This window comes from Anastrepha ludens, chromosome 4 (genome assembly GCF_028408465.1).
Source record: "Anastrepha ludens isolate Willacy chromosome 4, idAnaLude1.1, whole genome shotgun sequence".
NCBI lineage: Eukaryota > Metazoa > Arthropoda > Insecta > Diptera > Tephritidae > Anastrepha > Anastrepha ludens.
In genome coordinates this window covers 101,020,477-101,035,708 of record NC_071500.1, presented here as the reverse complement: position 1 = coordinate 101,035,708, position 15,232 = coordinate 101,020,477, and the positions used below count along the sequence as shown (strand labels likewise).

Below are 15,232 nucleotides of genomic sequence, written 5' to 3'. Positions count from 1 at the left end.
GGTTCAAAAAGTGAAGAAGCAACTTGAGCGAAATCCCCGACGAAGTGCCGAAAGAAATGAAAATATCTGTCCGTAGCATTCGCCGCATACTGAAAAATTATCTCAAAGTCAAGCCTTACAAGATCCAAAAGGCTCATGATTTCACACCAAACCAGCAACAAATCAGACTTGGCCGAAAGCGGTCAATTTCCACACATTGTGTTTTCTGATGCAAAAAATTTTTCAAATTGAGCAATTCGTAAACTCCAAAACTGACAGTGTTTATTTGACCGACCGTTCATACGAGAATTTGAGTCGTCGATTGGCTACCAGGAGGTAATGGTTCGCGTCGCTGTAACCGCAGATGAGCGCTCTCCAATCGTTTTCATCGACGTCACGGTAAATGCGAAATATTATCGGGAAAGTATTCTGGAGGTTGCTTTGAAGCGGTAGGCAGACAAACATTTCGGTGGCACGTTTCAACAGGACTCGGCACCGTCTCACAAAGCTCGAGTGAATGAAGAATGACTAAAAAACAACGTTCCGAACTTCATAACGTCCACACAACGGCTCTCAAATTCACCAGACGCGAACCCGATGTATTTTTCTGTTAGGGCCATTTGGAGTGCAAGGTTCGAACTAAAAAAATCACTAGTCTCGAGACGCTGAAAAAGTCAATGTCCGCGAGTGGGCCAAAATACCTGCAAGTCACATTCGGGCAGCTTGTGATTCGTTTCTGGACCATCTCAAGGCCATAGTTAAGGCAAAAGGTGGTCATATCGAGCAAAAGTAAATTGATTCTTAATTTTGTATTATTTTCATACATTTTTTAATTTGAATTGAATAAAAGTAATTTTCCAAACTAAATTTATGGCTTTTTTAATTGGTTACACTTAGAGTGCCGGACCCTGTACTATAGATATGATGCAGAATCATAGACGTTGCCAATATATCATAAGGGAAGGAGTGTGCGGAAGATTTATGGAGTTTTGCGATTTCGTAGAAGAAGAAATGATGATATCATCAGTGATGGAATGATGCAACGTATAAAGATCCAGAGGAAGAGGAAGAGAATTACAGCCTTTGCATTGGAAAGGTCAAGTGGAAAAGGATTTCGTTTCACTTGGTGTTTGTGATTGCCGTCAGTTAGCACGAAAACGAGCAAATGACAGGTACGCTTTGATGAACTCGGTCAAACTCGCTAACGCTGTTACTTCGCTGAGATAGAAAGCTTCAAGATGGAGAAAACTTAAGATGCAATCATTGCTTAACGGGTTTAATTTCATAATAGAGAGCTAAAGACTAAGTATGTGGGTCTCGTAGTTAGCATTTTAAAGATTTGGTTTCATCATTAAGCTTTGAAAGAATGAAAGAAATGGATAGTAATATATATTTTAGACTAAATAATGCATCGGACTATTTTTAAACATTCATATTTTTAACCAATTCATACAACAGAAAAACTAAAACACACTATGCAACAAAGCACCACCCAACATGGGCGAGATAGAAGTTGGCGTAGTTGACATTTGTTAGCAGTGTAGGGTATTCTGGCGCTCACATTCGCTTACCATCCTAAAATTGCCTTAATGCATTGTTGATCGCGTGCCAGTCATTGTCCAACCAAGTGTGTGGGAAGAGAGGGAGAGAGAGAAAGAGAGAGTCAGAAAGACAGAGAAGCACTAGCAGTGAGAGCAGTTATGACGCAATGATGAAAGGCTAGCGTGGTGTTGGACTCGCTTGCCTTATTGCCATTGTAAATTGTCAATACAGGCCGCAAGCGGCAAGCAGCAACAGTCACTATACAACAGTTGAACGTGAATACTCGTCCGTAAAAGGTGTGCCTGGGCTAACGACGGAAAAGTTAACCAAACGATCAAACGGATTGTTAAGTGTTTTTCTTTGTTGCTTGTGGACGTCAAGAAGACGTGAAAAGTACAATAGCAACAACTAAATTAAAAAGTAAATTGTTTACGTATACTTAAGTTGACATACAGATGTACAAATGCATATATATATATATTTATATACATTACTATACATACATATAATGTGCACAACAGCAACAGTATTTGAACAGAAGCTATGGGCGATTTGGGTGTGTGCGTTTGTGTGCAGTGGGTATTAAAGAAAAAACAAACCAAATGCAACGAAACAACAAAGCACTGCATATTAACCCAATTCAGCAAAATCGAAAAGCGAAACGAACTGTTTAGATGCTATCTATGAAACCAAAGCAATTGCTGGGTATTCAAACTTTTAATTATAAAAAAGCAATTATTTGAAAAAGTATAAAAGAGCACTAGTTGCTAAAAATAAAAATGAAAATAATATAAATAGAAAAAAGCATAATAAACTGGTATTTATGTCTTGAAAGCAGAAGTTGTCTGCATGTTGATGGGCCATGCATATGCATGCTTGTTTTTGTTGTGCCTTTGGTGTTATGTGTAAATATATAAATACGTATTTATGTAATTGTGTGTCAATAGTGGGCTGTAAAAACATGTACAGCTAAAAAGTTTATAAATGAAGAGAAGTGGTATTTTGGTAAAAATGAAAAACAAAAACAAAATTAATAAAAATATACCTATGGACTGCATTAAGAAAAGAAAACAGTGGCACGAGCTACGAAAAAATTCATTGAACGTTGAATTTTATATGCACTCGCAACTATTTTTCTGTGCTGCAAAGCTTCAAAAGAATAAAGTAATATAAATCAAAATGTGCGCGAAAATGATTTGGGCATTCATTTGCTTTTATTTTTCTGATATTTCAAAGTAGAACTAAGTTGGTGTCTTTAAGATTTATCGATACCATTAGAACTTACATCAAAAATAACAGTATCTAGGCGGTGGCCGGAGTCGAGTGTGCTTGACTACAAGAAGATTGCATAGGAGATTGCGCCATCAACATTCCGCTATATTTTTTGGTTTGAGTTCGACAGGCAGCTTCTTGGATGTGCCGTCAATAACGAAAAGATAAAACACAAAATCAAGTCGCTTTCCACTTAGGCAATTTCCGTTTACTTTTATTTGCCTAAATTCACAGATTTATTTATCTAATTTTTTTAATAATAATAATAAACATTTTTTAATAACATTTAATTTAATAATTAAATTGTAATAATATTTAATAATATTATTTTTTTAATAATATTATTTTTTTAATAATATTATTTTTTAATAATAATAATACATTTATTTACCATTTTTGCCATTCTTGCATTTGTATGTGATTTTGACACTTCCTCCTTACCTCCGATGAGTACTATTTCGTTTGTGACGTCAGAGGTAGTCGTAGGGCGCAATTTAGAGGGGTGATCCGATTGGAGCACTTTTTCCCAACTAAATACATAATTTGTTTTAGTATTCATTGGCATTTCATCATGGAAAGACTTACGTCCTAACAACGTTTACAAATCGTACAATTCTATTCTTCTTCTTGATTGACGCGATAGTCGCTTATGCGATTTTGGCTGATTTCACATCGTTAAATAAAGAACTTTAAACCCATTTACAAAATTCGACACCTTTCCATTAAACCTTTACACATTAAAGTGCATGTATTATTTCTATACAAAAATATAAGAGCAATTTGTAATTAAGTGCAAATGACTTGACAGCAGCTATGAAGGAATTACGAGGGGAGTAACAAAAGTTCGTTATATTTTTATTTTTTATCATCTCCACATTTTATAAATTTGTAAATCTACTGTACGGTGGCCGCTGTAGCCGAATGGGTTGGTGCGTGACTGCCATTCGGCAGTTTTCCATGTACTATTTGGCAGACAGTAACTGCCAGAATCAAACGGAATAGCAGCACCAAATTTTTTCGCGGGTGAAGTGTACCGAGATTATAATTTTTGTTGCTGACTTTTTCTGCTTGCCTTTCACAGGTTAATTTGCTCCTTTAGGTCTTCATACCATAGACTGCTGTTTGGTTTCCGGGCCATACTTAAAAAACCAAGCTTTGCCCCCTGTTAAGATCATATTAAAGTTACTAGACTCTCAGTTTTCGAATTTTCTTAAAGAATATGAAGCAAAATTTAGTCCACCTTTTATTTGCCGCTCATTCAAAGTTCGCAGAACCCATCTATTTCAAACTCAGTTCACTATTCAAAATTTTCTGTGTCATTCGTGGGTCTCCGTTAAGTTGCCGCATTTATTTCTTCGGTCAACGATTTTGGCCATCCTTCTCGTTCTCCACAGAAAAAGGTTTAGTGTAGAATCTTTGATACCACTTACTTAAATACTCTTAAGATATGGCGTGGCCGTCTTATATACAGTTCAGAACTTATGGAAATTTTCCACAGGCTTGAGTTCACGCCAAAAGCCGTAAAGTATTGAGTAACGAATTTCTTGCTGCGTTGCTGGGGGAATTTCTGCAGACATTGCTTCAGTTTCGTTTTCTCGTCTCCATTCTGATCGATTTTTCTGAAATTTTAAATGAAACATAGTAAGACTACAACGCATAATTCGATGATAAAAAGTTTGCTCAGTAAGCAGCTTTCTCCTCCTCTATGGACAAATCGGCTCCCTTAGCAAGACACTGGGTTGCTCGCTCAAATTTGTAGAAAAAACATTTCATTTTCAAAATGGTCTGCTTACGAGCAACAACTCGCTCAAGAATTTTCATCGGTATGTTCAGGACTATGGTCGTATGACATGAAATACATACCGCTTAAGTCAGGACATGATAGAGTATTTGACGTAATCCACGATCGATGAGTGGAGAATTTACAAAGCTTTATTTCTTGTGATGTGTTGATTTAGAAGGAATTCATGATTTGCAAAGAGCTAGCATTTCTCAAAGAGTTATGATCGGGAGACTAATTGGATAGTGCCAACGCGACCGATAACATTTCAGACCTCATTATAAAAAAGTTGGGGTTGACGAAACTTGTTTCCTATTAGCCCACCTTCCCATGGATGGATGAAGTGTCCAGAGGAGGCTTAAAGCACAGTATCAGCATGAAAAAGCTTCTCATAAAAAATAATCTGCCGGAATTGACTTAAAACTGTAGGAGAAGGATCTCGGCCAAACACCTAACATAATTGTACGAGCCAATTATTTATTTATTTTTAACAAAAAAGTTTCGTACAATTCTGTTAGGTGTTTCGCCGAGATCCTCCTCCTATTTGTAGCGCGCGTTCCACAATTGGAAGGCCCTACAGTTTTAAGCCGACTCCGGTAGATGGTTTTTTAAGAGAAGCTCTTTCATACTGGTACTGTGCTTTTTTAAGCCTCCTCTGGACACTCCATCCATCCATAGGATGGTGGGCTCATTGGAAACAAGTTCTGCCATCTTTTCTATAATGAGGTCTGCAATGTAATCGATTGCGTCGGGACTATTCAATAATTCTGCCTGCTGTAACTCTTTAGCAAACGCTAGCTCTTTGCAAAACATGAGTTCCATTTAAATCACCACATCTTAAGAAATAAAGCTTTGTAAATTCTCCATCTCGATCTCGGATTGTGACAAATACTCTATCATGTCCTGACTTAAGCGGTATGTATTTCATGTCATACGACCATAGTCCTGAACATACCGATGAAAACTCATGAGCGAGTTGTTGCTCATAAGCAGACCATTTTGAAAATGAAATGCTTTTTCTACAAATTTTACTTTTCCTCCACTTTTAGCCAAAGTTTCTAGAGCTAGCAACCCAGTGTCTTGCTAAGGGAGCCGATTTGTCAAGAGAGAAGGAGAAAGCTGCTTACTGAGCAAACCTTTTATTATTGAATCATGACTATAATGGATCTAATGACATTTTGAAATTTTTCCAAAAAATAATCGACTTACCGAACTTTTGTTGTTAAGTAGTCATGGTAATTGCTTATGCCATGATGCCACATTATGTTCACTGAATTGTGAACTGCCATATTTTTGAATGAAAACAAAAATCAAATCAAATATTTCTTTTTGGAATATATGCGTCCTGCATTCATAGTTTTTTCCAAGCCAACTTTGCGCACATCATCAACACATGAGTATTTCCAATTTTTCCACATCAATTCGCAATTTTAAAATGCACATGAAAATTACTCATACCACACGTATTACAAAGCGTGGATATTGTGGATATTCGCATATACAATAATCAATGCGGAGCTTTTGCGATGCCCATGCTGTGCAAGTCGCAATGTGACAATAAATTGTGGACACTTATTAATAGGAATCTTCATCTCAGCTACTTGCGAGTGCGTCAGCAAGTGACAAATCTGACACGTCAACCCACATCTCCACAGGCACAAGTTGTTATCTTAATGATTTTATTAGGCAAGATATCAGATTGTGACTGGAAGCAGAATATTGCTTATAGATATAAGAGAAGTATTGCCTGCTACTAACTGTTGGTTTGCTAATTCGACAGCTGCATTTTCATTTGCGCGAAAACTTCGTGGTGGTTTTTCAATATGAAAGCAAAAATTACCGATTTTGCATAAATATAACTGAAAGTCCTCTCAACTGGAGCCTGAAAAGGCAGCAATGTTACTTTTTTATTAAATATACGGCAAAATTTTAAATTTAAGTACTAAATGAAATAAAAATTATTAAAAGTTATTAGCTTACATTTTTTTCAATTACCTAATTTACTTAAATTATTTCTTAAAAATATTTGACATTCGCATTTGCAACATCCGTATGACAAAATATAAACAAAAGAGATTTTTGGCTGTACGTATGCGCAATACCTGTAATTTATGAGTTATGTGTTCTTAAACAACTCAGACATAGATACAGTATGTATGTATAGAATCGCGACCGGCTAAATTCAAACTTAAAATTTCGTTATAAAAAAGTGTAAATGCTGCTAAATAGGTGTATTCTTTTCGCAATACACGTTGTGCAATTTGTTAGTTTTGTGTGAAATTTATACAGCGTACGTTGTTTTTACAAAATGAGTTCCTTGTTTCATGCTTGACTTGAAGTAGTGTTCCTATGTACACAATCTACAGGCCAAATCTACATCAAAATATTTGAAGAAGTCGAAGACGTTCGTAAATAAATGGGTGCAACGGTATACCGAAATTAAAAACATTGAGGACTACCCCGGACGTGACCTCAAAAAACACAAAAAAAAAAAATCTCGAGACCAGAATATCGTTGATTTGCTTGTGACAAAGGCCTCAAAGTACAGAGTACATTGAAAAAAGCCTTGCTCTCATTATCACACATTGAAAAAACATTTGCATGGGCTAAAGCGAATTCAGAAAAGAATTGAGTAAACGTAATATTCAAATATTCAAGGCTGAAGCCCACCGACAACCACTGATTGGACCTTATCAGTGTGGCTTTAGACCTGGAAAGTCTACCATCGACTAAATATTCATAATACGCCAAATCTTGGAAAAGACCCATGAAAGGAGAATCGACACACACCATCTTTTCGTCGATTTCAAAGCTGCATTCGACAGTACGGAAAGGAGTTACTTGTATGCCGCGATGTCTGAATTTGGTATCCCCGCAAAACGAATACGGCTATGCAAGATGACGTTGCTCAACACCAGCAGCACCGTCAGAATTGGGAAGGACCTCTCCGAGCCGTTTGATACCAAACGAGGTTTCAGACAGGGTGACTCGCTGTCGTGTGACTTCTTTAACCTGATGTTGAAGTGGATCGTACGAGCCGCAGAACTTAATAGCTCAGGCACAATATTTTATAAGAGCGTACAATTGTTGGCGTATGCCGATGATATCAATATCATCGGCCTTAACAACCGCGCTGTTAGTTCTGCCTTCTCCAAACTGGATAATGAGGCAAAGCGAATGGGTCTGGTCGTGAACGAGGACAAAACGAAGTACCTCCTGTCATCAAACAAACAGTCGGCGCACTCACGTATCGGCACCCACGTCACTGTTGACAGTTATAATTTCGAGGTTGTAAAAGACTTCGTTTATTTAGGACCCAGCATTAACACCGATAACAATGTCAGCCTTGAAGTCCAACGTAGAATCTCTCTTGCCAACAAGTGCTACTTTGGACTAAGCAGGCAATTGAGTCGTAAAGTCCTCTCTCGACGAACAAAACTAACACTCTGCAAGGCTCTCATCACGCCCGTCCTAACGTATGGCGCAGAAGCGTGGACGATGACAACATCCGATGAAACAACGCTTGGATGTTTGAGAGAAAGATTCTGCGCAAGATTTTTGGACCTTTGCACGTTGGCAACGGCGAATATCGCAGGCGAAGGAACGATGAGCTGTATGAGCTTTACGACGACATAGACATAGCGCAGCGAATAAAGATCCAGCGGCTACGTTGGCTGGGTCATGTCATCCATTCGGACGACAAACGCTCCTGCTCTGAAAGTATTCGATGCGGTACCAGCTGGTGGTAGTAGAGGAAGAGGGAGGCCTCCTCTGCGTTGGAAAGATCAGGTGGAGAAGGACTTGGCTTCACTTGGTGTGTCCAACTGGCGCCAGTTAGCACGAGAAAAAAACGACTGGCGCGCTTTGTTGAACTCAGCCAAAATCGCGTAAGCGATTATCGCGCCAATTAAGAAGAAGAGAGAAACGTAATATTCCCGGATGAATCTTTAGCGAATAATTAAATACGTCGATCGTGGTGTACTGTTGATAATCGACAACTTCAACAAACTGTTAAGCATCCAGATAAGGTTAATATTTGGGACTGCTTCTCCGAAAAAAGTTTTGGCCATTTGTGTTTACCGTCAATTTGAATACAGTTTTGATGGTTAAATTTACCAAAAAGCATTATTATCGTCAGCTGCGAGGTTGTTTGGAAGAACTAGCCATCCTTGAATTTTATAACAAGACAACGATCCCATGTATCGAAGGTGTGTGGAGTGGAAACAGCAAAATGTGATTGAAATGTTTTACTGGCCTTCACAGTCGCCTGATATCAACTCTATTGAAAATGTTTGGGCAATAGTTAAGCAAAAACTTAAAGGAAAACAAATATGGGTAGTCAAACAATTATTCAGGTAAAATTTGGCTGATTTGGAGCAGATTACCTCCACAATTTGCGCAGAAATTAACACAAAGTATTACTCGTGAAACGATTATAGCTAATGTGTATTAGGGGTGTCCTTATTTTGGGAAAGTTACTAGATCATCGTTCACCGGGTCTAATTTTTTTCCTTTTGGTATAAAAAAAATAACTGCAAAGTTTGAAGCCGATCGGGCTTCATTTGATGGACCCGGAAATCGCTTATATCTGAAAGATCCACTAATAGGTGTAAAAAAGACGATTTTTTCACTTTTTTACTTTATTCTGTATTTTTTTGCTCATGGTTGTTGCTTTTTTTTATTAAATTACATTGAATAAATATTATTACATTTCATTTCAAATATATTTTACAAAAAAACCACCTAACAGGAACATTTTTCATTTAAATTTACAGCATGTCAAATGAAAATATAGTCGATTTCGTATCGTTTTTTGTTGGGGTTTTTTTAAATATATGTAATTATATTTTTTTTTCAATCCTACATTTTTTCAAATATATACGTATTTTTCCCTTTTCCACTAAATCGTCCTGCATGTCAGCCAACCCCGCGCAAGGGTCGTGTGCGACTCGGCGCCACGCCAGTAGGTGGCCGCGCGAGTCTTCTCTCCCATAAATGATATTATGCGCAGCGGCTTCAAAGCGACTTTGATATTTTGACAAAAAGTTTATCCCTGTGTCGTATAAGTGCTGCATCACACATCAAGTGCTTTCTGCGAAGTTTATTTGGAACATATGGCAAAAAAAATATCACCATGTCGGATAAACCATCGACCTCAAGTCATTCAAGTAGAAGATCTGTGAAAAATTTGAATAACATTGATTTGATCGGCAACACTGCGCATCAGATCACGGGCGCCAAACTTCCGTGCATCAAACAAGTGTTACAAGTGATGTTCCATAATATGCGATTTGTTGGACTTACTGCAAAAGACAGTGCAAAATTGACCATAAGTGCAGCTGTAATATTTTGGCAACAAGCTCGCATTCCAATTATTAATGATGATAAGTGTGTGAAAAAGCTGATGAAAGTTTACGACCAATGGAAAAACATACAAAGAACTGTCCCAGATAAAAGGTCAAATGCACAAAAGCAAGTTGCCGAACAATTTACTCAAAATCTTGATGATTTGTTTGATATTGCCATCGGTGATGCGTTGGAAAAAATTCGAATTGAAGAGGACAGAGAATTTTTAAAATTGCAAAGACAAAAAGGTCGTCCAGGCTGCATGGTTGGTGTCGATATGAAGTTATATGGGCGAGAAAAACGTACGCAAGAACGACAAGAAAAAGAAGAAGCGCGTAAAAGAAAACGCGAGGAAGAGATGGCTAGACCTTCAGGTAATTTATTGCAATATGTCATAATTTCAAAAATCATATTTGATTGTGAATTTTTTCAGATGTCGTGAATTGTGATGATGAAGATGCTGAAATGCCATTTTGTGAAACGATTGATGAAGAAAATGAACCGATTGACGATGACTGGGCACCAGAGAAAGTAGCTGGTAACGCAACATCCGCCAAAAAAAGAGGCCGAAAAGAATTCAACACAGCAAGATTGGCTGCTGCACTTGATAATGCTAAAGTTTCGGATGGTATGGCCGTGCATATCCCCATTGCAGCTGCTGAAGCATTTGGAATACGGGCTGAAGAGTTAGCTATCAACCGTTCAACTATTCATCGCGCTCGCCTGGAACATCGATTGGAAGATACAAAAGATGTGATGGCTCGGTTTCCCGACAACGTAATTAAAACTTCAGCTTATATTTAATTTTTATTGGGTTTTCAATTTTTCATTTTAAAATAAATTTTTTAGATAAATACCGTTGGATCATTAGTTGTTCATTGGGATGGCAAACTACTACAAGATTTGATTGGTAGACTCAAAGTTGAGCGCATAGCAGTTCTTGTGAGCTACAATGGGACATCCAAGTTCCTCGGAGCACCGAAAATTGAATCGTCAAGTGGAGAACACATTGCTGCTGCGGTTCACGAGACATTAGTTAAATGGAACATTGCGGAGTACGTGCAAGGCAAATGTTTTGACACAACTTCAAGTAATACCGGCACAGAAAAAGGAGCTAGTGTACTCTTGGAAAAGAAACTAAAGCGTCAGTTGTTAGATTTATCGTGTCGACATCATGTTTACGAGATTCTTCTGTCGAGCGTTTTTGAGGTCAAATTATCACCTAGCTCGGCACCAGAAGTTCTAATTTTTGAAAGATTTGCCAAGTCTTGGACAAGTTACGATTTGGATTCGTTTTGCAGTGGTCTCAACGAAAAAATGGTTCTTTTGCAAATTGATCAAGTTGAACAAGAGAACATCAAAAAATTTTGTTTTGATCAGTTGACAAAGAATCAAATTCGAGACGATTATAAAGAGTTTCTCGAATTGGTTCTTACATTTCTTGGAGCAGGACCGTTCAACTTCCGTACACCAGGACCAACGAGTAACGCTCGATGGATGGCAAAAGCTATTTATTGCTTGAAGATTTTCTTATTTCGACAACAATTTCAGCTTACAAAAAGAGAAGCGAATGGTTTGCGCGATATTTGCATTTTTCTCATCAAACTTTATATCAAGCCATGGTTCAGATGTACGAATGCTATAGCTGCTCCTCTCCAAGATTTGAACTTCGTTAAGGCTGCTGTTCAATACGATCAAACTGATTCTGCAATCTCAAAGGCAGTTACAAAAAAATTGACTCATCATTTATGGTATTTGTCGGAAGAATTGGTAGCCCTAGCCTTCTTCGATTCAGATGTGTCTCACGAAGAGAAACGCCAAATGGTTGAAAAATTACAATCCAAAGAGCCAGTTGTGAAATTAAAAAACGGTCGAACATATACTAATTTATCAACATTTGAAAATTACACTTTGAAAGATTTCGTTTCAGAAAATACGAAGAAATTTTTCAACCGCTTTGGTTTGTCAACAACGTTTTTAGAGTTTGACCCATCGACTTGGGAAACGGCATTTGATTACGAAGAAGGTTGGACTTTTTGTCAAAATTTGTTTGTTGTTAATGATACAGCTGAAAGAGGCATCAAATTTATAAAAGATTTTAACAGAATTTTGACGAACGACGAAGAAGAACTCCAATTAGTGTTGCAGTTTGTGCAATCATATCGCGAAAAATTCCGTTCCTATAAGAAATCTGACTTGACACTCTGAACTTTAGTGAGTTTATTTAACACCCTTACTAGAAAATGTAAAAAAAAGCAACAACCATGAGCAAAAAAATACAGAATAAAGTAAAAAAGTGAAAAAATCGTCTTTTTTACACCTATTAGTGGATCTTTCAGATATAAGCGATTTCCGGGTCCATCAAATGAAGCCCGATCGGCTTCAAACTTTGCAGTTATTTTTTTTACACCAAAAGGAAAAAAATTAGACCCGGTGAACGATGATCTAGTAACTTTCCCAAAATAAGGACACCCCTAATGTGTATAGCTATATAAGTACCTATATTTTATTGAATATATTGCATATAATAAATATTATAAACCAACACGATCCAATTTGTTAGAATCGAATTGATCAATCAGTTTTCAAGTTATCGCGGTCACGTTTCTATTAGACAGACTGTACACAGGTCATGATGGTGTTACACACACCAAAATGAATTTTTGTCGGTCCGTATGGAGTTTGTAATTTACGAGGGCGGGTAAATAAGTCCGTGACTTTTTGTATTTCTGACCTCTTTACTGAAAAAGAAATACTGCTCCTGTCAACAGGCATCTGTCAGTTGACTCCTGTCAAAATTTGAAGGTGCTGCGTCAGTTAGTTTGTGTTTTACAGCTACCTTTATCAGACTACCCAGTAATTTACAGTCGACCACAAACGCAATCGTGTAACAACTTCACAGGAAGGTTTGGCGTTGTTTAATCGTAATATGGAGGAGTTTTTGCGCCGTTTTGTAACCGTGGACGAAACATGGATCTATCACCACAACACCAGAGACCAAACAACAGTCGACCAATTCGAAACAGTGAGTTTCTAAGGGTGAACCGGCTTAATAAGCACACGAAATTCAGTTTTTTCCATTTTCTCCTCAAATTACTGGGTAGTCTGATAAAGGTAGCTGTAAAACACAAACTAACTGACGCAGCACGTTCAAATTTTGACAGGAGTCAACTGACAGATGCCTGTTGACAGGAGCAGTATTTCTTTTTCAGTAAAGAGGTCAGAAATACAAAAAGGCAGTTTTAAATAAAATGCCAAATAAAATTTTTTAATAGTTTCGTTTTTTACAGAAAATATATCTTCTAAAAGCAAATCTTGCCATAAAATGTGGAATACAATTTCATTGAAATGATTTCTACTGCTGACTGTACGATAGTCCATTCTACCCATTTAATTTTTCAATATATTTTCGCTTGTTCCGCCTTTAATTTGCCCAATACCAACTTTGATTTCTTGTTTCAGCTCTTTAATCGGCTCTGGATGGTTGGTTTAACATTTATTCTTCACTGTAATCCACAAAAAATAATCTATTGAAGTCAAGTCTCAACCGATTATTCGATTTTCGAATAAAATTCAATATTTTTAATATTTCCCAACTTTGTTTAAAAATAAAAATAATTTCTTTTTAAACATATGGAAAAATTTTTTAACTAGGCCCTTCCCATAGCCCGTAACTAGATCCCTAAAAAAATTATTAAATTTTAAAAGTAATCCTTCATCTGGGAGTGCAGAAACATTAAACATAATTTACCTTTTTTTAAGTTAACAATAAAATAAAAAACGGGTTAACTTATTAACAAAAACAATTTTTTTTAAATACAATTTTTTTTTTTTAATTTAGTTTCTTTTTTATAATTTTTTCCCATTTTTTTTACAGCCCACCGCTAATTAATGTTAACAAATTTAAACCGCGTGTTAAATATTTAATCAGTGCAGATAAGTTTACCGCTCCCGCACCATAAACCCATGAAATAGAGAAATAACATAACAAAAAGCGAACAAAAAAACTGATGAAAAGGGAAATAAAAAAATTAAGTCAGTCAGTCCATATGCACCGCTGTTTCTTGGCAGCTAAGTACGAGTATTTTATTTTATTTTATTTTCTGCTGATATCTACTAATTCTCTAATCGCATTGTTTTTTTTTTTGTTTTTTTGTAACAGCAGCTGATAATTACTAGAGCTTTACATTCTCACTATCTCTGCTGCTCTCAGTTTCATGTTTCAAATATAACAGCAATGTTAATGCAATCAACTTAGATAAAAACAACAATGTGTATGAAGTAATAATAATAAATACAGTATTAATTGCGACACATTTGAGTGCACTGCCGTTAGATTTTTTCTATAATTGTGCTGCGTCATTTTCATGCGCTAATAAGTGAAATATTATCCAACAACGTTTTTCATTTTATTTATAATCTAATGATTAAAGATTGTAAATCATAAACGAGTGTGCTCAAGTGGTTTAAAAAATCACATTTTCAGTGCTGAGATAATTATTTGGTTTTAAAAAGTACCACGTGCACATGTGAGTGAATAATTTGTATTAAAAATTTTAACAGCCTTATCTGTACCATTCGGTGCTAATGGAATGGAGTAGTAATTCAAAATGAGTCGATTCATCGAAGTCTTTACATGCCAACAGCGGCGCTGTGAGCTATGTATGTTACGATGCATTCTGTAATATGTATATACATATTTATATACATAATGTAATGTAGCCTTTAGTTAATAGTTGAAACTGATTAGAAACTATTTAAAAATAATGCAAGTCTTACAATTGCAGCCAATGGCATATTTACTTTTTACTATTAAACAGCTACAGTAGGCTTCTGCGGGTAGTAAATAACACATGTGCTGAAAAGTCCCGGGCCTAATACATAAATGGCACTAGTTTTATTGCATTCATCTCTTTTTTCAGTTAGTACTAACCTTACAAAGACAGCTGTTACAATTTCATGATATTCTATTCATTACTTCGCGAGTTATTGTGCTGAGAGTGACGCTACTTTTGTTATTTTCCAACCTATGAATCAAAAAGATTTTCATGTTTTAATTTTAGGAGTATTTTTAAACTTTCCCAAATGTCTTGTTTTTTTCGTCTGTCATCTGTAAACAATATTCAGTTCATTGTTTGTTACGTTTCATAAAACAATGCGTTTTTGTCACTCTTAAAAATGTCGAATTTCGTGCCTTCTAACTACGATTTGCGGACATCGAAAAACCACTTGTGAAATGCTGCTCTCCCGGTTCAAAAGGAAGTCTTTTGTGCATCGAATCGTTACGGGTGATGAAAAATGGGTGTATTTCTC

General features: G+C 36.6%; 2 protein-coding genes across 5 annotated transcripts in view; both read left to right on the top strand.

Annotated features, from left to right (window-relative positions):
* The first annotated feature begins 1,776 nt into the window (after positions 1-1,776).
* Positions 1,777-15,232, top strand: part of LOC128860379 (major facilitator superfamily domain-containing protein 8) — a 49,429-nt gene continuing 35,973 nt past the window's right edge. For 2 of the 4 annotated variants that reach the window (XM_054097868.1, XM_054097871.1), the window contains exon 1: positions 14,125-14,448. The gene's annotated coding sequence lies outside the window, so the exon portion shown is untranslated. Of the gene's footprint in view, positions 1,942-13,796; positions 13,995-14,124; positions 14,449-15,232 lie in introns of those variants that run through there. The other 2 variants (XM_054097872.1, XM_054097870.1) reach the window with 2 other exon arrangements.
* Positions 9,550-12,672, top strand: LOC128860378 (uncharacterized). Its single transcript, XM_054097867.1, has 3 exons — positions 9,550-10,293; positions 10,353-10,696; positions 10,769-12,672. The coding sequence occupies exons 1-3, from the start codon at positions 9,708-9,710 to the stop codon at positions 12,125-12,127; spliced, it is 2,289 nt and encodes a 762-aa protein (XP_053953842.1). The 5' UTR covers positions 9,550-9,707; the 3' UTR covers positions 12,128-12,672.